This window comes from Setaria viridis, chromosome 3 (assembly GCF_005286985.2).
Source record: "Setaria viridis chromosome 3, Setaria_viridis_v4.0, whole genome shotgun sequence".
Taxonomy (NCBI): Eukaryota; Viridiplantae; Streptophyta; class Magnoliopsida; order Poales; family Poaceae; genus Setaria; species Setaria viridis.
Genome location: NC_048265.2, coordinates 46,636,137 through 46,663,824, shown reverse-complemented (window position 1 = coordinate 46,663,824; position 27,688 = coordinate 46,636,137). Strand labels below are relative to the sequence as shown.

At 46.8% G+C, this 27,688-nt stretch overlaps 1 protein-coding gene and 1 pseudogene across 7 annotated transcripts; one reads left to right on the top strand and one right to left on the bottom strand.

The window, feature by feature from the left end:
* Positions 1–6,491, top strand: LOC117848532 (putative disease resistance protein RGA1). 7 transcript variants are annotated; one of them, XR_011897914.1, is made up of 5 exons: positions 1–381; positions 504–1,196; positions 4,851–4,921; positions 5,021–5,116; positions 6,276–6,491. XR_011897914.1 is itself a non-coding variant. In XM_034729972.2 (5 exons), the coding sequence occupies exons 2-4, from the start codon at positions 528–530 to the stop codon at positions 5,072–5,074; spliced, it is 3,897 nt and encodes a 1,298-aa protein (XP_034585863.1). In that variant the 5' UTR covers positions 3–381; positions 504–527; the 3' UTR covers positions 5,075–5,116; positions 6,276–6,491. The 7 variants fall into 7 exon arrangements, 5 of the variants coding, with proteins under 5 accessions (XP_034585865.1, XP_034585863.1, XP_034585862.1 ...); XR_011897913.1 differs by lacking the exon at positions 6,276–6,491 and adding an exon at positions 5,284–5,594; XM_034729972.2 differs by having other exon boundaries at positions 3–381; positions 504–4,299.
* A 4,514-nt stretch (positions 6,492–11,005) lies between these two features.
* On the bottom strand, positions 11,006–16,781 carry LOC140222130 (UDP-glycosyltransferase 73C5-like; annotated as a pseudogene).
* Positions 16,782–27,688: the final 10,907 nt, after the last annotated feature.

The window sequence follows — 27,688 nt, the reverse complement described above, 5'->3', positions numbered from 1 at the left end:
TTGAGCCACACCTAACCTGAGGTGATGTGCTAACGTCACAGCGCAGACCTTTCTGTAGTCAAGTCAAGTGGGTGCAGAGTTTGCTCAGCAAATCGAAGTTCTCCAGCACCAAATCGAGCTCCGTTGATGCTGAATCGAGCTCTTCCACCACCAAATCGAAGTTCTCCGGCGCCAAATTGAGTTCCGTTGCTACCGAATCGAGCTTTTCCGCTACAAAATCAACCTCCGCGCTCGCCGGATCGACCTTCTCCTCTGCCAAATCGATCTCCGCTGCCACCAGATTGACCTTCGTCTCCATCGAGCCGAGCTGCGCCGCCGCCGAGTGCAAGGCAAAGGAGAGCCGGCAAGAAAAGCAAACGCGACTTCCAGTGTACCCTCACAGTATGTTGCTTCGTCTCTTTGTCCTTCCCAACTTGAAAGCATCCCATACTTAAATTCCTCTCTTTGCTGTTCTTCCCAACTCAAAATCCTGACACTGAAAACAATCTCCCCATCTTTCTCAGACACACCAGCACTCCTAGCTGGACATGGCTCCTGCAGCCGCACTCGTGTTTGCTGGGAAGTCAGTGGCAATTCCGGCCATCTCCTTCTTGGTCAACAAGGCCTTTGCCTACCTAAATCAGTACTGGAAAACTGAAGGAATAGATGAGATGAAGAGCAGGATACTGCTTGCCTTGCCAAAGATCCAAGCTGTGTTTGATGTGGTCAACCCGGAACGCATCAAGGAGGAGAGCATCGCACTAGATGCATGGCTGTGGCATCTCAGGGATGCGGTGGAGAAGGCTGAGGATGCTGTTGATGAAATTGAGTACTACGAGCTCAAGGAGAAGGCGAAGGACCTAAAGGTTAGTGACTGGGGCTCCTCTTTTGCTAAGATGAAGCATAGTGCTATCAAGTCTGTTAAGCATGCTAGTATTGTGGATAAGGCTGTCAAAGGTTTGAGTCACCGTGGCACTCTCAGGAGGCTGCAGAAAGCTCTGGAGGGTTTAGACAAGGCTGCTGCAGGTGTTGTGGGTTTTCTCGCACTCGCGGATCACCTCGGAGGAAGTACAAGTCGTCAGGAAGAGGATTCTCTGAACAAGGATCGTGAAACAGGGTCCATGATAACTGCAACTAAAGTGTTTGGTCGGCGCAAGGAGTCAGAGGAAGCAATTGGATGGCTGACCAAGCCATCAGTTGGAGATGCTGAAATTGAGGTGAGCAAAGTATCTGTTATTTCCATAGTTGGTCACGGTGGGATGGGCAAAACTACCCTAGCACAACTCATACACAACGATGACACTATCAAAAGGCATTTTGATAAGGTGATCTGGGCATGTGTATCCACTACCTTTAATGCAACGACTGTCATAAGGAATATATTGGAAAATGCTACTTGGGCAACAAATGGTGCCAGTACTTTGGATGCATTGCAGAAAATTCTTAGAGAGAAACTAGATTCCCTAAAATTCTTGGTTATTTTGGATGATGTTTGGGAGGACAAGACAGATGACCAATGGGGGAAGTTATTTGCTCCTTTGAGGGCAGGGAAGAATGGAAGCAAGATCTTGCTGACAACCCGCATGAAAGGAGTCGCAGAAATGGCAGATCAAGTTATGAGAGGTGAAAATAAACTCCTTGAATTGCAAGGCCTAGATGAAGATGATAATATAGAGCTTTTCAGCCATCATGCTTTTCCCAGCTGTGGTCTCCAAGATGATGCAGCCTTTAAACGAACTGGAGAACAAATTGCCAAGAATCTCAGAGGCTGTCCCTTGGTGACAAAGGTTGTTGGCGCGCATCTGCGTGATAATATGAGATTGGATTATTGGAACGAGTTCCTGACGCAAAGTTTGAAACATTTTTATGGAGGTTCAGAGGATATTATGGATGTTCTAAAGCTAAGCTACTACCACCTACCACCAGTGCTGCAAACTTGTTTTCGGTTTTGCAGCTTATTCCCGCAAGATTATGAATTTGAAAAGAATAAGTTAGTGGAGATGTGGGTTGACTCAGGTTTGATCTCGCAGGATGCGTTTGGAACACAAAGTCTAGTGGATGTTGGAGAAAAATACCTGCTTCAACTGACCAGAAAATCATTCTTCGATCTCAGATTCCGTGTAGTGGGTCTTGTTGCTCAAGAAGTCAGAGAATTTGAATACTATGTCATGCATGACTTAATGCATGATTTAGCAACGAATGTTTCATTTGGAGAATGTTTACGCATGGTTGATGGTGGCAGCCTTGAGAATGTGCCGAGCACAGTTCGACACGTTCGTGTTGAATATATTCATAATTTTCCTGTGGAAAAGATGAAGAAAATTTCCTGTTTGGAAAATCTGCGTACCATTATTGTCGAAAATAATGACTGGGGTGTGGAAGAGAACATAGATATTCTAAATACAGTGGAAGAGCTTGTTGAGAGTTCAAAATCATTGCGTCTATTTCAAACAGAAATGCAGCACAGATCCCATTTTGCAAGCAAACTTGCCAAGTTAAAGCACCTTCGTTGCATCATGTTACAATACACATGCATGACACAAGAGAGCATGTCTGGGGTTTTCAAATTATATCACTTAAGAAAACTAATATGGAGATCTACGAAGATAGGATCAAAACAAGTGAGGGATGTTGGGTACCTTGACCGCTTGCAATACGTGTCATATAAACAATCATCTGGAGGCGGATGCAGTATGGTCCCAGTAGCAAGACTTACTTCTCTTCGAGTCTTACAAAATTATCATATCACGAAAAGAAAAGGTTACAATATGAGTGCTCTCAAGGATTTGGGAAGCCTCCGTAGTCTTTCTGTTGATACCCTTGAGAATGTTGATAACCAAGAAGAAGCTAAGAAGGCCAAGATGAAGGAAAAGAAATGCCTCGAATCATTACGGCTAGAATGGACTGGATGCAATGGTGTCGGAAGTAGAACGCATGAACTGATTCTTGACAGCCTTGAGCCACATGCCAATCTTAAGAAACTATGTATTTCAGGTTTCCGTGGCAGTAGAATTCCACATTGGATTGCAGAACCCCGCGTAGAAAACCTTGTGAAGCTTGACTTCAACTTCTGTGAACATATCGAAGAACTTACAAGCCTTGGAAAGTTACTGAAGCTAAAGGATTTAAAATTACGTGGTCTTATTAGACTGAGAAGAATTGGTCAGCCATTAAATGCCTCAGGAGATGGGCGTATGGAGTTGTTCCTGCCACCAAGTCTTCAAAAACTTTATATACAACAATGCTTAAACCTTGAGGAATTGCCTCTTCTACCTCCTAGCTTGGTGAGGTTGGACATACAAGAGGTCGGGTTGATCAGGCTTCCAAGGATAGTAAAGCTGCATATCAGTAGTGATGGAAGTATATCATCCAAATGGCTGGAGATCATGGTCAGATCTTGTCAGTGTTTAACTTCACTTGAGGGGAGCTTATTTGAGCAAAAACAATGCATCCAAGTAATACGTGAAATGAGCATCACTGACTGCATGCATCTGGAGTCTGCACCCTTTCCATTTGAAGAAATGAATGAACTTCGAGAGATTTGCATAGAAAATTGTCCAGAGTTGAGGCTGCTAAGTGGTGCTGGAGATAAACTCCCGCTACCATCACTTAAAACTCTAGCAATGGGGCGGTGTGGTGACTTAGAACTTTTGCTGCTTGAGTCACTGCAAGTGTTTACCAATCTCTCCAACTTGAGTCTCAGCAACTGCTCGGTAGTGGAATCCCTCCCTTCCGCAGATGTATTTGCGAATCTCACGTCGTTGCGAACCATTAGCCTGAATGGATGCAGGAATCTGTCATCCCTGGGTGGGCTCAGATCCCTTCCACGCCTTGAGCATTTAGAACTCTTGAACTGCAGTAAACTCGCAGAGGCTGGGCTATCGCTAACTTTTGGTGTATCTGGTTGCGAAGAAGAGCCTGGAAGCTTCAAGCAAATCAAGTCTATTAGGATCGACCACCCGTCCTTGCTGCTTGTTGAGCCAGTGAGGAGTCTATGCCCAACCTATCGGCTGGACATTGAAGACGGGTCAGAAATGTTGGACGCAATTGAGCCATGGTTGCTACGGAATTGTACATCCCTTCAGATTCTATGCATATCTAAAGTCAATTTGGAATCGCTTCCACTGAGCATAAGTGAACTCTCCTCTCTTGAGACGTTGCGCCTACATAATTCCGATCAACTCCGTTCATTACCAAATGTGCCCTCCTCCCTTCAGACTCTGTTTATTCAGAAGTGTCATTCAGAACTGCGGAAGAAGGCTTCGGAACGTGGAAGCCTTGAATGGAACAAGATTTCCCACATCCCTCACGTGCAAATAGGTAGGTCCACCGGTCGCGCAGCTTCATGCATATGAGTTGCTTTTGTTCACAGAATGTGATCCTCCGTTTTTCCCCTTCTTTCTTGTCATGGCTAAAGTTTGGCATTGGGGTAAAAAATAGCATCTGGTTTGTGTCACGAAGATAGGATCGGCCATTTCGGCAGCTTGAGTTGCGCCCAAGTTAGCTATGTCCAAATGTTTTTACGATATGGCAAAACTTTGACTCCAAATCAAATGGACGCCAAATTTTCTTGGAAATATTTTACTTGGCAATGGCAGCATAATTAGTAGCGGATGTTGTCACAAAATAGTAAACCTTAAAAGTTGTAAAACCATGGATTTCATACCTCAGAATAGTTGTAATCTAGTGAAGTTTACTCTTTCAGTTATTTACCTTTTAACTCCCAAGATATCATTTACGTTGAAGTTTTCTCAGTACTACCTTTTAACTCAAGGTGTTTTAAATTCCCTTCATTATTTGTTTCAAAACACCCTTCGTTATTTAACTTGTACTATATTTAACGAGTGCATGTTTTTGTTGACCTTTGCTAGGAGATTACTCCTTTAGGAAGGGTGAACAGTACAACAGGAAAACACACATTTTAGAGCTCATTCGGTCTCAGGTATAACTTCTTCGAATAGACGTGTGTATGAATTGTGAAGTACCGTACCGGTAATACCAAGTGCTAACTGCAAGCTAAAACATTGCCATCTTGAAACAGGAGCAGGAGGTAATGAACCACACGAACAAAACTTGGTGCTGGAGCACAGCATAGTCCAAGAAGCCATGAACCAACTGGTTTTCTAGGAGAGAAAAGGTTTTTTTGCGAGCTGCCATGATTGTGCATATAAAATCCCTTTTTTAATAACATGTGCATATACGGATTATTATTACACAATATCTGTTATCTATAATCGAGTTGATTATTTATGCCATGCAAAGCCATGTGGCTTAAGCTCATCGTCACATCCTCTGCATTTGCAGTAGGTCACTTGGTCGCTTGTCGCTTGTCGCTTGGCGCTTGGTGTTGGTCACTTGGTCTACGTTAGCTTCTGTGCCTGTCCATTTGTAACTTTGTAGTCATGCAGAGAAGTTGGTGTGAAAGCAAGACTGTGTAAGCTCATGCAAGAACGTGTGCTTGCAGGTAGCCCTTTTTGGATTTTGGGTTAGCCCCACGAGTTGCACGGAATCGGTTAGTGGTAGTAGGTGCCGTGCCAGGGGGAGCTAGAAAACATTGTGGTTGATGTTGTTTCCGGAGTAAACTGCATGTTTAAATACTAATTAGAAATATTAAATATAGATTATTTCTAAAATCCATTGCACATATGGAGGCTAAACGGTGAGACGTATCTATTAAGCCTAAGTAGTCCATGATTTGACAATGTACTGCTACAGTAACTATTTGTTAATGATGGATTAATTAAGTTTAATAGATTCGTCTCGCCATTTAGCCTCCGTCTGTGCAATTAGTTTTATAATTATTTTATATTTAGTCCTTCTAATTAGCCTCCTAATATTCGATGCGGCACGGACTAAATTTTAGCTCAAGAAACCAAACACCCCCAATCGATACTTCTCTGCTCGCTTATGCTTTTTGAATGGCTACAGCTGCAGCTGCAAGCTACCTTCCCATCCTACACTCCACACTCACACCACGCGCACATAACTAACACACTCCACACTCACACCACACGCACACCCATCAATCTTAACAACTTCTTACGATCATCATTGTGCTTTTTTTTGACCTGGAAAGGGAGGCAAAAATTACAGTACATCCTCTGAACACTCCTCAAACTGTTTAGAAGGCTTAAACCGTTTTCCTTGAGAAAACTCCATATGACATATTCATACGAGAATAGAAGGCTGCTTTATCTGATATAAATTCAAGGACACTCTTCGAACAAATTCTTTATTGCCTATTTCCTCAGACAGTAAGATCGTTAACTTGACAGTCCTTTTGCTAAATTTTTCAGTTGAATCCTCATCTCCGATCAGTAATTCAAGTGCCACTTCAGAAATCCAGCAAAAGCAATAAAAAAGGTAGGCATAGCCAGTAAGGAAGCTCTACAACTATGTTGAGGAGCAACTGACCTCCATAGCTCTATTAAGATATTTGGTAGCACCATTCCTCTTTAAGGACCTACACAAACATTGGAAAAGCATGTAAAAACGAGGCCCGACCTAGAATGAACTAGGTGATTTTTCTTTAAGAAAATAGACACCCAAAATTGAGTTGAAAAAGAACTTGAAATGGGGTGGTTGGGGTGCACAAGCACACCTCCTACCCTGATCTTGATTGGAAAAGTATGTGTCGAGATTTAATATTGATGAGTGAAAATGAGCAAAGAAAAAAGTTCATGCATACCTTTTTGCAAGCTCCTTTTTCTTCATTTCAGGTGGCTCTCCATCAAAAACAAAACTAACATAAAAGCTCAGCAGAATCAGCAAAAGTAAGCTGACTGCGAAGAATTGACAAGGACCACAGGAATGCAGGAAGCTTACACAGGCTTTATCCCTGCTTCTAGCATTCTTACTGTCCGGTTCAACATACCCTGCAGATGACTGCACCATTTACAGAGATGGAAAGTCAAATAAGCTGCACTGATAATGACTTGACAATAGGCGGTGCAGTAATATTCCTTGCCTCGTGACTTCACCAGCCTCATTGGTCAGAAGCCCTGATCCTTTCTTTCCAACCACAATCTGCAGAAATTGACAACACATTTGATATGAATCCCATGACAGCTAGAGAGAAACCCGTAATGGTAAATTGACCCAATAAAAGCTAAGTACACAAATGCTTGCACATGCTAATAGCCTAATAGTAATAGCATTAGATTTAGAGAGAACAAAACTGGGCAGTAGTTTTGTAAATTGAAATTCTGGCAATGGTATTAGCCTCTGAAACTGAAGAATAAGTGGTTGCTGGTTGTATACTTGTATGCATTCAAAAAATACAGTAGTAGATGCCAAATGTATCAGAACGTAGCCATTTTCTCAAAAAAAAAAAAAGATGCGGTGCCACCTATTAACCGACACATCTTACTATCTTATTATTACTATTACTAATTGGAGGCTCCTTTTGAAGCCTCCAGGTGAAACCACCTAGGATTCCTAGGTGGACACTCTAGAAAAAGAGAGAAATCCTAAAAATTCTCACAAAAAGGCAAAACATCCGACCATCAATCGATAGATTTAATCATCATAGCCATTGGATCTATTATGTTTTCTAAAAAATTACCCACCTATGCTATTATGAAAATAGCCTAAAGTAACCCCCTAAATCTATATATAAATTACCCACCTCTGCCATTATATAAAATAAACTAAAGTAACCCCCTAATCTTCATCAAAATTACCCACTTATGCCATTATAAATAATATTTAAAATAACCCCTAATTTGCAACCGAATTGCCCACTACTATTACTTAAAATAAAAACTTAAAGTAACCCATTAAATTTGCATCTATATTACGCACACATGCTATTATTAAAAATAACATGATAACCCTACATTTGAATCAAATAACCTTAATTAAAAATATACAACAATATATGATTCTAAATCGTCTATATCTTGCACTATTGATATATGATATAATAATTAAGGTATATACGGATGATGTGCGTCACCATTTATAAAGATATAGAGGAAGTGATGAGAATATAGATTTCTATGTTAAAATTGTATCACAAACTTAGGGTTCATTAAACAAATTCAAGCGTATACCTGCGATGCAAAGTGAAAAGTTAAAGATTATAAATGTGGATGAAAATATTATAGAGTAATTACTAACTAAAATCTATCACAATTGGATGAAGATAATAAGTATATATCTATATAAGTATTGTGTTCGAATATTTAACAAACGAGAGGTAGCTTATGGTAATATATTTTAGCAATGTAGTCTCATTTTTTTCCGTTGGAGACTCCGCATTAGTTTTCACGAGACAAGCTAGAAAAAAGAGACAAATTCCCATAAAAATTAAAAACATCAAACACCAATCCTGTAAACTCTAATAATCATAGACATTGATCTATTATATTTTCTAAAAATTTACCCACCACTATCATTGTGAAAATATTCAAAAATGAGCTCTAAACCTATATCTAAATTACCGAGCTCAGCTATTATAAAAATAATCTAAAGTAACCCCATAATTTTTATCCAATTTACTAATACATATCATTATAAAGCATAACTTAAATTGTCATTCTAAAATTTTATCTATATTACCCATGTATATTGTTATTAAAAATAACCAAAATTAAACACCTAAACCTTAATCTAATTATCTTCATGTGCATCATACAGAAATGTCAAAAAGTAAACTAATATATGATTCTAAATTACCTATTTATGTATATACACATGATGAGTGTCACCATTTAGACCATTTATACATGTATGTGAGGAATCGATGAAAAATATTGATTTGTATGCTAAACATAATGTATGGAGGATTGGAGGTGCGATACAAAATGGAAAAAGTATGAATATGGATGAAAAAGTGCATAGAGTAATTATTAATTAAAAATCAATCACAACTGGACAAAGATAGGTACATATCTATATAAGTATTATGTTCACATATTGAAAAAATAAGAGAGTAGTCGGTAATGAATTTTAGCTTCTAAAAATATTAGTCTGGGGCACGGGTTGATGGACTAGTTGCATGAATTTCCCAACGCATTGTGTTATACGCCCATACCCACAATAGCGACATAGCAGAAATCACCCGTCATATCTCACCAAATTTGAAACTGGGAACACTCCCCTAATCATATCAACGGAGAAATCTAACTCTTAGCTGGCAACGCTGTACCCCAAACGCGACGACAACTCACGAGGAAACGGTCACAGGAAACTAAAGCGAAGGGGCCGAATAAATGGAGGGGGCGGGCGCGAACGAGCCAACGACTCACGAGGAACTGGCAGATGCTGAGGCTTGCGTCGACAGCGATTACGCGGCCGCGATAGTCCTCCACGGCTCCACCCGCCGCTGCACCACGGCCCTCGGCGCGTGCTCCGCCAGCAGCTTCGTCAAGCCCTAGAGCGCGCCACGCGAAGCTGTTACATCGAGAGCCCGAAGGCGAGGTTGCAACGGTGAACCACCAAACACATGGAGGAGGGTACCTTGATTCCCATGGTGGCGGTTGCGGTGGCGGCAATGACCGACGGACTGACGGTGGAGCACCAAAGCGCAGCCAGGCAACGGCGAATCCCCGCTCATAGTTTCCCGCCTCGGGAGTCGGGACGGAGTGGATAAAATCAGAGTCGTGGGCTATAAGTTTTTGGGCTGTGCTGCTGCGGCTTCTGCAATGGCATTCCATCTTTCGTTTCTGATTTCTGCCCATCTCTTCGTATAACATCTTTTACATATATACTACCAGAAATGCCCGTGCATTATTACGGGTTCTTACTTACTCTCACGTTATTATACGGTTATTTCTAATATGTTGGCTTCGCTTCACAAAGTATTATCTCCATCCTAAATTACTATTCGTTTTAGTCTTATCTGATAAGTACCAAAATATATATCTAGAAAAGCTGGCTTGAGAACGTGAATCTCGTGTGGTATAAAATACAAAGCAATCAACTTGTTTGACCTCGACATCGTAACTCCATGGAATAAACAATGCAAGCTGCGCACGCGGATCAAATCTCCTGCTTGGCAAAGCTGGCTGCAGCTACAGCAGCCACTACAGCACATGCAGGCAGCCAGCAGCCGCTTGGACCACCCCCTGGCTGTTAGCTGTGCTCGACAGGTGCTTTAGCTGGGCTGTTGCAACAGCTGCTTGGACCGGCAGCCGAGCTGCTGGGCCACCAGCCGCAGCTAAAGCTCAAGCTCAAGCTTAACCGCTCTTAAAATCTGCGGTGCCTGCTTCGTTGTGAAGAGTTTGTGGAGAACGCAGCCTCAGAGTTTTACCAGACAAATTGGTGCCCACCGAATCTGCTCCCACTGCAACAGTGACAGGAAAAATTCAGGTGGTCTTCGTATTCAATTCCTGTGCATTTCCATTGCGATGACCGGGGCACCCGGTCCTCTGTAGAATTAGGATTGGAGGTCCTCGGCCTCTCTGCATGACCGCACTATCAACGGCACTCTAACACGGAGTGACAAGCACCTTGCTCAGCGGCACTAACTCCAGATATCAGAACTAACTCCAGAGATCAGAACGAGTCTGCTTATAAGTCTCGATCAGTCTCCTTTTCTTCGTTGTTGCATGGGAAACGAGAAGATCTCTTGTCGTCTCTCAAAAAAAGTTTAATTTTGGTCTCACTGTCAGATGTCTCCTCTGCAGACTTGAGATGCAAGTATTACATGTCATTTATCTATGCTAATGAAACTCGCATTCCACTCCGTTCCCTAGCTCTATGACCTGGCTCGATGCATCATGTTTTGTTGGTGACAAGCACAGCAAACTGCATTTGCACACAACTGAGAGATGAAGATTAAGGATGTGGTATACAGTACTGCTAAGTTACCAGACGTTAACTTACCTTGCAAATAGTTTTTAAGGGAAAATGCAGATCATATTTTGGTCTCTTGAAATCAGACACCTCTGTACCGCCGGTTCACCAGTCACCACTACTGACGACAACTGATTGCATAATGGCAAACAACACAAATCAAGTTCAAAATTCATCAAAATTACACCCATGAGAAGCAACACATTGCACATGTCGACGATGGCCGTTCTAATTTGTTTTTTTTTCTCTTCATCGACGACAAACAGCCACCGCTCGCCGGAGACATCTCCTGAAATTCCACCTCTACTTGCCGTCAGTATTGTTGCTCGTTTCCACGGGTGCAACGGACGGCGAGGTCGTCAGGCCGGCAGCCGCTCTGGCCTCGATCAGGTCATCGATGAGACGATGCAGATCACGGGACGACGACCCGCCTTCCGCCACGGCGGCGTGGGCCTTTGCGGCGAGCTCCCGCGCCCTGCCCCTCGCCGCCTCCCCTGCACCGCCGGGCTCCAGGAACCTCGCCACCGCCCGCGCCACGGCTTCCGCCGGCACAACCTACCTCTCCTCGTACCTCGTGCTCCGCGGCCTGCTCCACACCCTCTCCCCGATCCTCAGCACCTCCGTCACCAGCCTCTCCTCGATGAACTGGTCGAACACCAGCGGCCACTGTTATAGTAAGCCTAGGATAGCATCTTCTATTTTCTAGGAAGTAGATTAGTGTGCGATCGCCTGTCTTTTGCTCGCGCACGCCGCGCTGTCGCGCGTCCTTCACGGCACGGCCCAGGGTGCTGGGATGGCAGTAGCCGATCACGAGCGTGCCGTGATTTAGTAACCATGTAGAGCTGCATGTATCTTCTTTATATAGAAATAGAGAACACCAGAACGCTGCCGCTTGCAGCACCAATTCTCATTGGCCACTTCGTGTTCGTGTGCGTATATTCGGAGTTCTGTCAATTGGTATCAGAGCCGATTCTCGCCGTCGCCATGTCGTCGAAGTCTCCGGTCAAGAGGGAGACGGGTGATGGCTCCGGCGAGAAGAAGGTCCAGCAGTCGCATTCGCCGCCACGTCGCCGTGGCCGCTCCCAAGGCCGCCGATCGCGCAACCGGGATGGTTCGCGCGTCGTCGAGCGCATCATCGAGCGGCCGTCCGCGAACGTCGTGTGGCCGATGCTGACCCGGATGAATTATCCGGAATGGGCGCTGGTCATGGAAGTCAATTTCCAGACCCTCCGCGTCTGGGACGCCGTCGATCTCGGCATCCACGACGACCCCGACGTAGACGAATACCACGACGATCGCCAGGCGATGGCCGGCCTTCTGCGCTCGGTTCCATCCGAGATGTGGAGCACCCTCGCCCGGAAGCGGACCGTGAAGGAGGCATGGGACGCGGTCAAGGTGTTGCGGATCGGGGACGATCGCGCGCGCGACGCCAGCGCGCAGCAGCTTCGCCGCGAATTCGGCATCCTCGCCTTCAAGGAGGGCGAGGGCGTCACCGAGTTCGGGATCCGCATCACGACACTCGCCACCAACCTATGCACCCTCGGTGACAACATCACGGACGCCGAGGTAGTGAAGAAATTGTTGCAGGTGGTCCCAGATCGGCTGTCCCAGGCCGCGGTCTCCCTCGAGATGTTCCTCGATCTGAACAGAGTGTCGATCGAGGAGGTCATCGGGCGGCTGCGCGTGTTCGAGGAACGGGCCAAGCCAAAGGAGATCACGGATGCCATGGGGCGCCTGATGCTCTGCGAGGAAGACTGGGAGGCTCATCGCAAGGCACGCCGTGATCAGGAGAGCTCCGGTGGCGGCATGAGCTCCAGCAGCCGCGGCAAGCGCCAAGGGCGCGGACGCGGTCGTGGCGGCGCAGGGTGCACACCACGTGATGGCCATGACGGCCAGAACGCGAGGAACGGGAACGCCGGTGGTGGGAAGCCACTGCCCGGCACCCTCTGCAATAACTGCGGCAAGAAGGGCCACTGGGCCAAAGACTGTCGCAGGAAGAAGAAAGGCGCGGCGCACGTTGCGCAGGCTGAGGAAGATGAGCACGCGCTCATGTACATCGCCGCTGACATCAAGGTAAAAACGCCGGTCGTAACGTGTTCTCATGTCAGGTCGCCGCTCCACCTCGATGAACCAAAGGTGCACCTCCACCTCAGCCAAGAGGAGGAGAGTGTGGTCTCTCGTCGCTGGGTGTTGGACACCGGGGCGACGAACCATATGACGGGTACACGCTCCATTTTCGCCGAGCTGGATGCCGGCGTCACGGGGACCGTCAGGTTCGGGGACGGCTCGGTGGTCGAGATCCAAGGCAAGGGGACGGTGTTGTTCGTCTGCAAGACCGGCGAGCATCGTCGGCTAGACGGCGTCTACTACATTCCTCGCCTCACCACCAGCATCATTAGCCTCGGCCAAATGGACGAGGACGGCTTCAAGGTCAACATCGAGGGGGGCGTACTGCGCCTCTACGACCAGCAGCGTCAACTGCTGGCGAAGGTACACCGGTCCCCAAGCCGGCTTTACCTCCTTGACATGAAGATTGCTGCGCCGGTGTGTCTCACTGCGCGTGTCGGAGATGTGGCATGGCGCTGGCACGAGCGCTACGGCCACCTCAATTTCCAGGCGCTCCGCAAGCTTGGGCGCGGCGACATGGTGCGTGGGCTGCCCGTGATTGATCACGTGGATCAAGTCTGCGAGGACTGCGTTCTGGCGAAGCAGAAGCGCACGCCGTTCCCCCGGGTAGCCAAGTACCGAGCTCAGGAGGAGCTTGAGCTCGTACATGGAGACTTGTGCGGCCCCATCTCGTCGCCAACTCCAGCTGGCAACCTCTACTTCCTACTGCTGGTGGATGACATGAGTCGCTTCATGTGGCTCACCCTCCTGCGCTCCAAGGCAGACGCACCGGCGGCGATCATCGCTTTCCAGGCACGCGTCGAGCGTGAATGTGGAAAGAAGCTGAAGGTGCTTCGCACCGATAATGGTGGTGAGTTCACCTCAGTGGAATTTGGTGAATACTGTGCAGGTGAAGGCATCCAGCGACATCACTCGGCACCGTACTCACCTCAACAAAACGGCGTCGTCGAGCGCCGGAACCAAATGATCGTGGGCACGGCCAGGAGCATCCTGCGCGCCCGCGGCATGCCTGGCCGCTTCTGGGGGGAGGCGGTTCACACCGCCGTGTTCCTGCTCAACCGAGCACCGACGAGCGCGCTCGATGGCCTGACCCCGTACCAGGCGTGGTACAGCAAGAAGCCACCCGTGCACTTCCTCAAAGTGTTCGGGTGCATCGCCTACATCAAGCACCTCCGTCCACATCCCAGCAAGCTCGATGACCGGGGCCAGAAGGTTGTCTTCATCGGGTACGAGAGTGGATCGAAGGCGTACCGCTTCCTCGACCCCACCACTGATCGTGTCCACGTCTCACGCGACGCCGTCTTCGATGAAGGCGCGCGCTGGGAGTGGACCGAGGCATCATCAAGTGGTGACCAGGAACCGTTCACCGTCGAGTATGAGTACGAGCTCAGGCGGGAGCCCTCAGCGGCATCAACCGCGAGGACAGCTGCTTCACCTCCGCCTACTCCAGGATCTCCGCCCACGCCGGAGGCACAGCTGGTGTCACCGCCACCAGCAACTCCCAGCGTCCCCACGGGGGTGCAGGTCGAGTTTGTGACACCACTCACCACCGACCACAACCTCGACGCAGATGACGACAAGGATCTGGAGCACCGGTACAGAACGCTTGAGAACGTCCTTGGCACGAACACTGTGCCCGGACTGGCTCAACGCATCATTGAGGATGCTGAGCTGCACAATGTCAGTGTGGAGGAACCCAAGTCCTTCAAGGACGCCGATGGTGATCCGAACTGGAACACCGCAATGGAGGAGGAGCTCAAGTCGATCCGCGACAACGACACTTGGGTGCTTGCCGAGCTCCCGCGCGGCCACCACGCCATCGGCCTCAAATGGGTGTATAAGGTGAAGCGGGACGAGAATGGGGCCATTGTCAAGTACAAGGCTCGTCTCGTCGCGAAGGGGTACGTGCAACGGCCCGGCATCGACTATGAAGAGGCCTTCGCCCCCGTCGCGCGGCAGGAATCAGTGCGCCTGCTCCTCGCCATTGCAGCGCACTACGGCTGGGGCGTCCACCACATGGACGTCAAATCGGCGTTCCTGAACAGGGAGCTCCAGGAGGAGGTTTATGTCCAACAGCCCCCCGGCTTCATCGACGGCAAGAACAAGCACAAGGTGCTTCGCCTTCACAAGGCGCTGTACGGGCTCCGCCAGGCTCCACGAGCCTGGAATCAGAAGCTTGATGCTTCGCTGATCAGGCTCGGCTTCACTCGCTGCATCGACGAGCACGGGATGTACACTCGCGGAAAGGGCGCAGGGCGCCTGATCGTGGGCGTCTACGTTGATGATTTAATCATCACCGGTGGCGACGCAGGGGCTGTGAACAAGTTCAAGGCCCAGATGATGAGCACCTTCCGCATGAGTGATCTCGGGCTTCTCTCATATTACCTCGGCCTGGAGGTGACACAGGGAGCAGCCGGGATCACGCTTCGTCAGTCTGCCTACGCCGGCAAGATCCTTGAGAAGGCGGGACTGGGAGGCTGCAATACCAGCGCCACGCCCATGGAGCCGAAGTTGAAATTGCTCAAAGAAGGGACGACGCCGAGCGTGGATGCCACGGAGTACCGCAGTCTTATCGGCAGCCTCAGGTACCTGTGCAACTCTAGGCCGGACTTGGCGTATCCGGTGGGGTACCTTAGCCGGTTCATGGAGGCACCGCGTCAAGAGCACCTCGCTGCAGTCAAGCGAGTCCTTCGTTATGTGGCGGGGACGCTGCACTGGGGCTTGCACTACCACCCGGGAAAGAAGGACGGAGGCACTCCAAAGCTGCTGGGCTACTCCGACAGCGACTTAGCCGGTGATGTCAATGACCGGAAGAGCACCAGCGGCCTCATCTTCTTCCTAGCAGGAGGGCCGGTTGCCTGGCAATCAGCGAAACAGAAGGTGGTTGCTCTGTCTTCTTGCGAAGCAGAGTACATCGCAGCCGCTGCGGCTGCGTGCGAGGCAGTCTGGCTGGCGCGGTTGCTGGCTGAGCTCGTCGGAGGAGCGACCCTCGCACCTAGGCTCAAGGTGGACAACAAGTCCGCCATCGCTTTGATGAAAAACCCTGTGCATCATGACCGGAGTAAGCATATAGACGTGAAGTTCCACTTCATCCGGGAATGCTGCGACAGGAAGCTGATCGACGTCGAGTTCGTCGGCACTGAACTACAGCTGGGCGACATCCTCACGAAGGCGCTCGGTCGTAGCCGGTTCCAGGAGCTTCGGGGTGGAATCGGCATGAAAAATCTTGTGTAATTGTACTCCAGGGCTTAGGAGGAGATTGTTATAGTAAGCCCAGGATAGCATCTTCTATTTTCTAGGAAGTAGATTAGTGCGCGATCGCCTGTCTTTTGCTCGCGCACGCCGCGCTGTCGCGCGTCCTTCACGGCACGGCCCAGGGTGCTGGGATGGCAGTAGCCGATCACGAGCGTGCCGTGATTTAGTAACCATGTAGAGCTGCATGTATCTTCTTTATATAGAAATAGAGAACACCAGAACGCTGCCGCTTGCAGCACCAATTCTCATTGGCCACTTCGTGTTCGTGTGCGTATATTCGGAGTTCTGTCAGCCACGTCAGCATCGGCACGCCGGCCGCCGCCGCCTCCAGCAGCGAGCTCGACCCGCAGTGCGTCAGGAACGCGCTGACCGCCGGATGAGCCAGTATCGCCGTCTGCGGCGCCCAACCTCTGACCAGCATCCCCCTCTCCCCGACGCGCTCCTCCCACCCGTCCGGCGGCGTCCACCCATCGGCCCTCACCACCCACAGAAACGGCCTGCCGGAAGCTTCTAGCCCAAGCGCCAGCTCCGAGATCTGGTCCTCCGAGATGACAGCGAAGGTGCCGAAGCACACGTACACCACCGAGCAGCTAAGCTTGGAGCCGAGCCACCTGATTCACGGCGACTCGTCGGTGCCTGCTGCGGCCGGTAGTGGCAATGGCAACGAGACGGGGCCAACGAAGTAGCCACGCTTCAAGGATGCGACGCGCACGAACAACCTGATCAAATGAATTTCCTGGGAACCTTTTTCCCAATGCGTCCCACCCCTTAATGAACGACTCAAGTATTGGAGAGACGTATATCGTGTAAGGCAAGGCTACATGTAAATTTGTTTTCATTTTGTTGTGTTTTTACGGAGCTCAACTCTCTACTCTGCTTGTCATATGGTTTCTTTCCTGTGTTGTATTGTTTGGCGCGTTTCTACATACATGAAGAAGATGCGAAGAAACTAACGAGCAGGTGGTGTGTTGATAAGCTTTGTGGCAGTGGGCTGCTGCAATGCTTCTTAAGTGCCAGGCAATGAATTGTTTGAGTAGACATGAGCACAACACCGTACCCTCAATCGATCGATGGGGTCGTCATTATATTTTGTCCTGAGCATGGTAATTTAGGCGTACGACTTTGTCCTGGACTACTGCTCAACTGGCTCGAACCCGGGTTCTTTGCGTGGTTTTCGGTTACACACACTGTTCACTGTAGAACAGACTGAGCAGGGTCGTTGCTGTAGCCTATAGGATGTGAGCTTAGTGTGCATTTTAAGAAATAATGACGATATAGAAGTGTAGAACTGTTTAGTCTTAGTACAACTTAGTAGCTGGTTATGCTAAGCAGCAGTTTCTAGCTAGGGCTAGAAATGGCTTGCCCCCGTTTCGTCGAAAAGATATTATTGGTTGTGTTGGTCTCATATCGGGCCTAGCTACCCGGAGCGCAGAACTGTATTCTGAGTTGAGCTGAGGCCTATGATCGATGCCTTCTGTTATTGCGCCACTATTTCGCTTATCGGTGCCATCATCTTTCTAGAGCTGCCTCTTGCTCAGTTCTAATGAAACATAACACATAGCAAAGTCCATCTCGATCGCATCCCTGAAAAAGAAGAAAGGTGTATCTCAAGCTAACGTAGATATTAATAAATTCCCATAAGAAAAAGGTATTAATACAGGTTAGCCAAGATGGGCTGGAAAGCTGCATATGTTTCCCCTGCGCATTCTTATAATGCATCCACAAGTGGAGGTACATGAAAATGGCATGAAACTCCGTTGCTAAGCCTCTTTATATTGCTTTGTTGCCTGCCTTTTGACCTCTGCTCCCTTTTTCCATTTTTATTTGCCCCAGCCCCCTAAACATGACTTCAGATGTCGCCATTTAGGTCCTTTAATTTCAAAATGCAGATCTCGTCCCATAAACTTGGATTTAGGCGTCATCTAATCTCTAGAATATCAAAATCGTGTTATTCCTACTAATTGATAAAACATGCTCTTTCTACATATAACATAGTCAAATAAAGTGAATTTCATCACAAGATGTGCAGAGAATATTGATGAGTATGAATCCAGGAAGCTTGATGATGTTATTACACTTTGGAGGCAATAACTTTCTTGACATCCATGCTATATTCTTGAAAGACTGTTCAAAGATGAAGAACATGTAGCCGCACTTGCCAAACTATAGATCAAGGGCTTACGAACACCATAAATTACTAAATAAAATAAGAGGCAACAAAACCAGTCAAAAAAGGAGGCAATTAAGGTAATGACTTGTTTGAAAGCACAGCATTTTATCGTATCATGCTTTTATTACTGGTACGACACTGCATTTTGATAGTACAAGGACCTAAATGCACTCATATGTCAAATCCAGTGTCTTATACACATGCTCCTTGTTTTCTGTGGCGGTCAGTTTCTTCGTCGTTTTCTAATGGTAGTCTCTAGTCTGTAACTCTGTATTCAGAATAACATAGATTATGAGTCACACAACAGATTCAGGTATATATACGCTAGCTTTCTTACATGGCACGTGCAAGCATGTGCATCATGCCATATACTAGTAATTAAACTACCTAATGCACATGATGGAACCTAAAAATTAACAAAATTAAAGGAGGTGATCCACATTTTATTCATATATGTCTAATGTCTAATTAATGTATTACACTTAAGTCTACTGTTGCATGTCACTGTTATGGCAAATTGTGTTAGAAATCAGTGTGTTTGAATTCCAAATGAACGACGAATTAAGCTCACTTGTATTCGCCTGAGCTGCTGAGGTTGCTGCTACAGAAGGCTGCGGCGTCGGGTGGTCCGGCCGAGCTGGTGATGCCAGGCGAGATGCAGCTCCGGTGGTTGATCTGACGCTCGCCGCCGATCGACTTGATGAACGAGCCTGCTCCAACCATGAGGCTCGACCACCCTTTCAACCCGACAGCTCCGCCGACACAAACACGGTCGCCGAACCAGATGGCTCGATCACTGGCGAGATGAGACTGACGAGGTCGTCGTTGCTGGAACCAAAAAACCGCTTGCTACATCATGTGACATTGAACACACCAAGTAGGTTCCAATCCATCACCTGAAACATTGTCAATTGGGCTTGAATCTCAGGTTCTTGGCATGGTTTTTGGTTACACACACTGTTGAGGCCTATGATGCCTTCTCTTCTTGCGCCATTATTTCGCTTATCCAACCTTACTAATTAAACACCAGGAGCCGACCACCAGTCATCACATTGATGATTGGTCTTGAGTTGCAAGAGCCTGACCATACTCCGTAGGACAGGTATTATAATGACACATCGTTGAAATTGTAAATGAAAACGTTCACATTTGCAACACTTCTGATGGTGTGAGCTCAACCGATCGAAGCAAAACTTTATACTCCCTCCGTTCCAAATTATAGGTCGTTTTGTTTTTTCTAGGTGCATAGTTGTTGCTATGCACTTAGATATAGTGTATGTCTAGATACATAATAATATCTATGAACCTAGAAAAGTCAAAACGACCTACAATTTGGAACGGAGGGAGTATTTGTCTAATAATCCATCCAAACTGGACCTAATTAAGCGTGCAGTTGCGTCTAAAGTGGGATGCTCCGGCCTATAATTAGTCTCCACCAAATTGATGTAGCTTAACACGGAGCATGTGATTATTCTTTGACTTCATCAGACGACATTAGATAGACCTTCTGCAGCCCATACGGTGGATGGGAGCCGGTGCCGCACCCTCTCAACCTGGAAGCCAGCACCCAAAACATCGTCGATTGCTGACCCAAATCCGGTCAGCATGCTGGGAACCATTTCCTGAATGCCTCCCATCCTTACTCTCCGTTTGTTTTGTTGCGTTTTCCCAATCTCAACTCTTTGCTCTCTGATCTTCTCGTCGTCTGGTTTCTTTCCTTTGTTGCAACGTTTACCGCGTTTCTATATATGAAGATAATGTGACAAAGAAACTAGACGGGAGAAGAGCTATGGAGTAGGTGTTGTATTGATAAGTTGGTGGCAGTAGCTATGATAATGTTTTGGCCTGCAGAAGGATCTTAATGAAATAATAATGCATCTTAACTGCCGAGCACTGAATTAAGAGTTTATTATGAGACAGGTCAGGAAGAAACTAAAGTTTGGTGACTTTGGTCGTCATGTTGCATCTCCATATATCACTGCGGAGATCATCGCGCATGCATGAGCCAGATCTTCCAAGGAATGTACTAACAGAGGAAAGCTGAGAGGTGAATTTCATCAAGAGTCAATGGTTAATAAGTCATTCCAAGATTTTAAGACATAGAAACCCCTGCCCCATCTGCTTTTGAAAGGCGCAGTTTGTTCCAACTTCCAGGCAATGAGAATGAAACATTGGGATCCATTGCAAGTGTACTCCCAGGTAAAAAGTAACAAGAGGAGGTGCTCCACATTTTTGTTCAAATCAATGTATACCATTGAAGTCTAGTGTTGCGTCTTCACTGTACGTAATAGCTATCCCAAATTTTGTTTTAATTTCAAATTAACGATGAAGGCAACAAGGATTGCTGCGTTAAAGGAAGTTGCATTGACCTCTGTTGCGGTCCTGCTATGCTAGACCGCAACCAGAGAGAGAGTCACAGGAAGAATCAGAGAGAAGAGCAAGGCAACCGGAGGAGGAGGAAGAAGAACAGAATGAGCGATTAACGAATTCAGTTATTGTTTCTGTTACCCGTCCGAAAACAGGTCACTCGCTTATATCGTTTACAAGCCAAGCCTTTGGCCCAACGCACGGACACAGACGCGTCATTGCTCACGCCCAGAGTCGGCCCAACACACGGCCCAGAACTCACACGTCTTGCTTCCCACTCCTCGCACCGCTCCTCAAGGCCATAACAACCTCTAGATTCACATCAAGGTGTTTGCTGCCATGTTTCCCATGAACATTTTGGAGGGCCGGAATCGGAAGACTTTCGATGGTCAAGAGATACATGAACGCGTTGTTCTATACCATACCGCCAACTATCATCAACTCTGGTCATACAGAGCACGTGACAGTCATCATAAGGCTGTGTTACATTTCTGGCGTGAGAAAATTGGGCATGTAACTGGAAAGTCTCTCTCTCTAACCTTCACAAATCCAGCGTATGCTAAACTCTTGCACAGATCAATATGTGTTCAGACAACATTATGCTTGTCGTAGGTCCTCTAGAAAAACAATTACAAAAGCTGGTAGGTCCTGGTGATCTTTGGTGACACCCCAATCCGAACTTAGACCGAGAACATGAATAAGTAATATTGCGTACAAACCTTTTATACTCTTTTCATTCCAAATTATAAGTCGTTTATATACATTAACATATATCTAGGTGCACAGTAAAAACTATGTATCTAGAAAATCCAAAACGACCTACAATTTGGAAAATAGGGAGTACATGCTTCCGAACACACAAGATTACCAATATAATATACTTAGGCAGCTGAGCTACGCGAGGGAACCAAACATCAGCTGATTAATTTCATATGTGGATGTAGGCTTGGGCTGAGCTGGCTTAGCTCTAACCTTGGCTACAAGCCTACAGGTAGTCAACTAGTCCAGGCAACCAAATACACAAAATGGAAGTAGATAATAAGTGCAGCAAATTAAGAACTCACTAAGGCCAAGCAAGAGTATGCGGTCTGTTGCAGATAAACCGTGTTTAAATGGACGGGAGATTGTGAAAGCTGGCCTCTAGCATCTTCTGACACACAAGCTAAAGCTCCGTTTCTATACAACAAGAGGTGATGGATACTTGGATTTGCATATACGACAGTCCAGCGAGCAAGTTTTTATGACGCCCAACAAAGATGGTAGTGGGTGTTGTAATCCTGCTCAGTAAAATCAAAATGTTAATAAAATTCCATGCCAGGAAATGGAGGAAACTGAGTTCAGATTAGCTATAGTCATTGCTAAAAATTTCCCAGTAAAAATGTTGGATGAACTGTGCAGTTTTGTGAGTGCAGTGTACCACACAACAAGAGAGCCGCTGTACATGCCGAGCTGGAGCTCCACCGTGCTGCGCATACGAACATCCTGGAGAGAGCGCCGTGCACTTGTTGGTGCCTGACCGCCTAGGTGCAGATGGTCCAGAGGTGGCACCGGAACAGGCTGAACTGTTGCGGCTGCACAGTTTGTTGATTGCTGAACAATATCATCAAGCATGTTGGGAACTTTGTTTCCCAATGCCTCCCATCCTTACTGCACGATGACATATTTCTTGTAAGGGACAAGATTATATATAAATCCACACGCTCTCCTTTTCTTTTAATTTTGTTGCGTTTCTCCAAAGTTGAACTCTTTGCCTTCCGGATCGTGGTCTGGATTGATAATTTCCTGTATTGCTAGGCTTGGCACGTTTCCATATATGGAGAAGATGTGAAGAGACTAGATGAGCAGGTGGTGTATTGCTAAGCTTGTAGCAGCAGCTGCAATTAATGCTTCTTATTAACTGCTAAGCACTGAAGTGGGATTTGCGCAAGAGACAGGACAGGAAGTACAGTAAAAGTGAAAACAGGAAAATAAACTGTCTGAGTACACATGTGCACAATGTCATCAATCGATCGATGGTAATTAGGGATGCAAGTCATAAATATTTTGAGTAAGTAGGACAGGTTTTTAAATATCACCTTGACCATACTCCGCTATAATAATGACAGGTACTGAAATCTTGAAAGAAAACGCTGGGCTGGACTGAGATTTGATACACGTCCGCATTTGCTGACAGAGAAACCTACAACACTTCCGATGGTAAGCTACACGACCTGGAGAACATGTGATATATGTGCAGGATGTCCAGAGAATGGAGAAAGAAAGGGTTAGATTCGGAGCTAGACCCAAATTCGGAAGAGGCAAATTTGCAACGCATGCAATTTCTTTATTTCTCTCCTCCATCTATCAAACAATTGCACCCTTGCTCCAGCATGTTTACTAAGTAATAGTGTGCCCTCGTTAACTCTCTAATTATTTTGGATTCCTTTTGTCTGACTCTTCTACTTTCGTGTAGAATTTAGGCATTATTTTTCTCGGGACAAAGCAATTTAGTACTATAAAAATAAGAAAAGAAACAAGGCGATGCGTCAAATCCAATGTCTTCTGATATCCTGAAAAACGGGTACATATATACATGCATTCAGATGCTCTCTCTCTCTCTGTTTTTTTTTGTGGCGTACAGTCTCTTCTCCACATTTTGTTCATAGATTTCAATATGTACCTCTGAAGTCTAGTGTTGCGTCTCACTGTATCAGATATGCCAAATCATGCTTTAAATCATTGCGTTCGAATTTCTCAAATTACCGATGAAGCTAGGCAACAAAGATGGCTGCGTAAAAGGAAGTTGATCTGCATCATCGGCAGCGGGCCGGTGGTTTTATTAAGATCCCAGGGCAGTTGCAAGAAAGTTAGGCTAGGCTAGAAACGATAGATAGTTACATGTATAACAGTATAGGGAGGCAAGTTTTTATGACGTTCATCAACGGTGGTAGAAGTGGGTGTTGTGATGCTGCTCAGTAAAAAATGTTACTGTATTCAAGTTCATGTCAGGAAAAGGAGGGAACTGAATTCAGTGCCCTCATCACTAAAAACTGTAAATTAACTATTCTCTGTAAAAATGCTAAACAGGCCATTGTATCCCAACAATTAATGTCTGCGGACGATGCTGCAGCTGTGCCATAAAACGACCTTCTATACTTAATAAAAATCTCGGTTGTTTTTTTATTCGGGACTAAAAAGATTTTAGTTCCAGGTCTAAATTTTGTAGTCTGTGGAGACATTTTTAGTTCTGATTGGTATTATAAATCCGGACTAAAACCTAAGTCAAATATGCTATGAAGGTAAAATATGCTGCGTAGGTGAGATATTGGAAGGGATCGCCATGCACCTGAGCGCTGGAGGCGTCGGGTGGTCCGAACTGATGATGCCAAGGTGGGACAAAGCTCTAGTGGTTGATCTGGCGCTCGTCATAGGCGCGGCACACCTGATGTGTATGAACGCGCTTAACACTCAGCACCGTACCCGAAGCACTGTCCACAATTGATCACAGTTTGGCAGACACGGTGGGTGACTTTTTCCCAATACCTCCCATCAGGAGGCCGTCACATCAAATATTTGGACACTAATTAGGAGTATTAAATTTAGATTAATTACAAAACTAATTACACAATCCTAGGCTAAATCGCAAGACGAATCTATTAAGCCTAATTAGTCCATGATTTGACAATGTGGTGCTACGTAACCATTCACTAATGATGGATTAATTAGGCTTAATAGATTCGTCTCGCGATTTAGCCTAGGGGTTCTCCAATTAATTTTGTAATTATCTTATATTTAGTCCTCCTAATTAGTATCCGAACATCCGATGTGATACGGCTAAAGTATAGCCCCCTCCTCAGGATGTGGACAGCAGCTATGGAGTGTCGTAGCTATACATGGTATAAAGCACGCTGTCGCTTGAAGGCGTCCTGTGTGGGCCGGACTGCTTCGATTCGGCGACATGCTAGATGGGACCAGTGACTTGTGTGTAAAATGAACTACGGACCACCTTTAATAACTAAATGTTCTTTTTTCGCTTTTCTCTCCTTTTGTTTTCGTTCTTTGTTGTTTTCTTTGTTTTAGTTTTCCTTTGTCTCTTTGTTTTATTTTTCTTTCTCTATTATTTTTAATTTTTATTTCTTCTCTTTTATTTATTTATTTCTTTTCGTCCCTTCTCCTTTTTCCTTATTCTCTTTTCCATTCTTTTTCTTCTCTCTTCTTTTATTTTCTTTACCATTTTCCGATTACACACTTTTTTCGCATTCCCTTTTCTTTCTATTTTCACTCTCTTGTTTCACTTTCCTTTTTACTAGTTTGATTCCTATTTTGTTTTTTCATTTTAATTTAGATTCTCTTCTATATATTCTTTATTTTTTCCTCATTAATTTTATTTTCGTTTCTCCGTTCCTTTGTTTATTTTTTCTCATTCCTTTTTATTTCTTTTTTTGTCTCTTTTATTTTGTTTACCTTTTTATTAGTTTAATTCCTGTTTTATTTTTCTATTTTAATTTACATTCTCTTCTATATATTCCTTCTAGTTTACCTTTCTTTTTTCTCATGATGATTGAATATTTTCGTGTGTTCATGATGATTGATGATATAGTAGAACTAGGGATAGCCCAAAAAACCTATTCGTTGCCCTCCCTTGGAGGCTCTAACTATTTTTAGGATTTTTCTTGCTTAAGTACAATGGATGGTGTGGCTGTGCTTATATAGCTAGCTACTTAACAAACGCAATCTAATTTAAATAATCTTATCTCTCTAACAACTTTATCTCTAATGACCTGCTAACAAACCAATCTTATTCCCTCGTGGTACTGTTCACGAGCTACAGTACTCGTGGGCCTAGGCCTGCGGCCGGCCCACTTGCCATAACACTTCACCACCCCTCAAAGACAGCTCGTCCTCGAGCTATGGAGATGCTTGGAGGCGATGCCAGCCCAACCCACACATGCTGGAATGCCCACTGCGGCGCATGCAGTATGCCGTTGAAGGAAATTGGTGCTGTCCAATGTTGATGAAGATAGCAACCAGGTACATGCCAGACAACAAGAGCTTGCTGGCGCACAAAGCATTCCCATGCCGCCCAACATGAAGCCCTAGCCAAATGACCAAGAGCGCGTTGCCTGCAGCAAGTTGCAGCCCCACTTGAAGGGATGTTGCCATTGGGTTGCTGCAGGAGATGTGGCCATGACGGGCGGCCACACCAATAATAGCTTGGTGGTCGTCGATGCTACGAGCGACCGAAGAGCTGACCTTGCTTCTGTTGGCTCAAGCTGCAACCAGGGAGGTCTTGGCCACATCACTACCATCAATTGGCTTGGGGACATTGAGGCCGGAGGTGCTAGTGGAAGTACAACCTGGCATTGCGTGGACGAACCATGGGGACGGAGTTTGCACGCCGGATGTGGGAAGTCATCGGCGAATGGCACCGGGCGACGTGGGGGAAAGCCTTGAGTGGGACCCGACAGCAAGCGGTGCTGACCATCTGGAGACCGGCGAAGAGCAGTGTCGGGTGCAGGTGAAGGCCTGGACGAGCTGTATACTGATGCTGATGGCGAGTGGCGTCGAGCGTGGGCAGATTCGGGCGGTGGCGCGGATGCGAGCGTGCGCATCCTCGATGACCAAATGGCTGATGTGCGCGGCGAGAAAGGTGCAGCCTGTGCTGGTCGCCGCTGCTTTGGAGGCCTAGGCAGCTTAGGCGCTGATTCCCACGAGATGATGCCACGCGAGGGTGCGGTCCCACCATGCCAGTTGCAGGCGAGGCATAAGCTAGCAACCTAGCTGTCGAAGCAGATGGACTTGATGACGATGAGGGGGCGTGGCTTGCGTCGAAGCAGTAGTGGAGACAGTCCCTGCCAACAAATTGGAAGATGTTGCCATGGTCGGTGAGGACGATGTTGTCGTGGCCGTCGCGGTTGCGGCAGGTTGGGTCTTCAATGGCGGTGAAGATGGCGGCTTGGGTGATGCCGGCAGAAAACGTCCCACCATGCGCGAAGGAGTGCGGACCGAGACCAGGGTGCGGGAGCTATCGTCGGCAATGGTGAGCCGACGCTCGTACGCCCGCGCTAGGGCCATGGTGTCCTTGAATGTCTCCAGCTTTTGCATCTCCACATCTGTGCGCATGGGGTTGCCAAGGCCCATTGTGAAGATGTCATTCTACTGCTACTTCGTGAGGCCGTCACATCTAGCAAGGAGCTTGAGGAATTGATCTTGATAATCATCTACTAAGCCCATGCATTCGCCAAGAGGATTGCTGCGGACGGGCGGGCCAAAACGCTTGTTGACGCCTTCAACAAATTTGTCCCATGTCGGAGCATCGCCGCCATTTTTCTTGATCCGGTAATACCACTGCTGCGCAGCCCCTTTGATATAGAAGGGTGTTGTCCAGACCTTTTGATCGTTTTGACCCTGGGAGCGGAAGAATTGCTCCACCTTGTGTAGCCAGCCCAGCGGGTCTTCAACGCCATCTTACTTAGGGAATCTGATGTTGTGGACAGCAGGAGGACGCTCAAAATCGGAGCCGGAGGAACCGTCAGAGGAGAACACACCCTTCTGCTCCAGCACCTGCATCTAGACATTGCTGATGGTGGACTGCAAGTGAACCTGTTCCTGATGGATGGACGCCAGCTCTGTGTCAATCTTCTTCCTGATGTCGTTCATCATGGCGATCATCCTGTCGATTGCCTCATGGAACTTGTCCTCAGTGATGAAGTTGTTATCACCCATGGTGGCAGGAAAACGATGGGTTTAGTGGCACGCAGGGGAATTTGGGGTAAGGTGGAGGGGCGATTGGTGGCAGGCAGAAACCGAGGATGGCCTCGTATGATACCAAATGATATGGTAGACCTAGGGATAGCACGAAGAATCTATTCGTTGCCCTCCCTTGGAGGCTCTGACTACTTTTAGGGTTCTTCTTGCTCAGCGGTGGCGAAGCCCGGGAGGACGCTAAGTGCTGTGAGTGCAGTGCGTTACAAGTGTGGGGTGTGCTCGAGCGAGCGTGTGACAACTACT

Coding starts and splice junctions, on each gene's coding strand:
- LOC117848532 (XM_034729972.2), top strand. CDS start 528: ATGGCTCCTGCAGCCGCACTCGTGTTTGCTGGGAAGTCAGTGGCAATT. Junction 4,300..4,850: donor CATCCCTCACGTGCAAATAG/GTAGGTCCACCG, acceptor GACCTTTGCTAG/GAGATTACTCCTTTAGGAAG. Junction 4,922..5,020: donor TAGAGCTCATTCGGTCTCAG/GTATAACTTCTT, acceptor ATCTTGAAACAG/GAGCAGGAGGTAATGAACCA.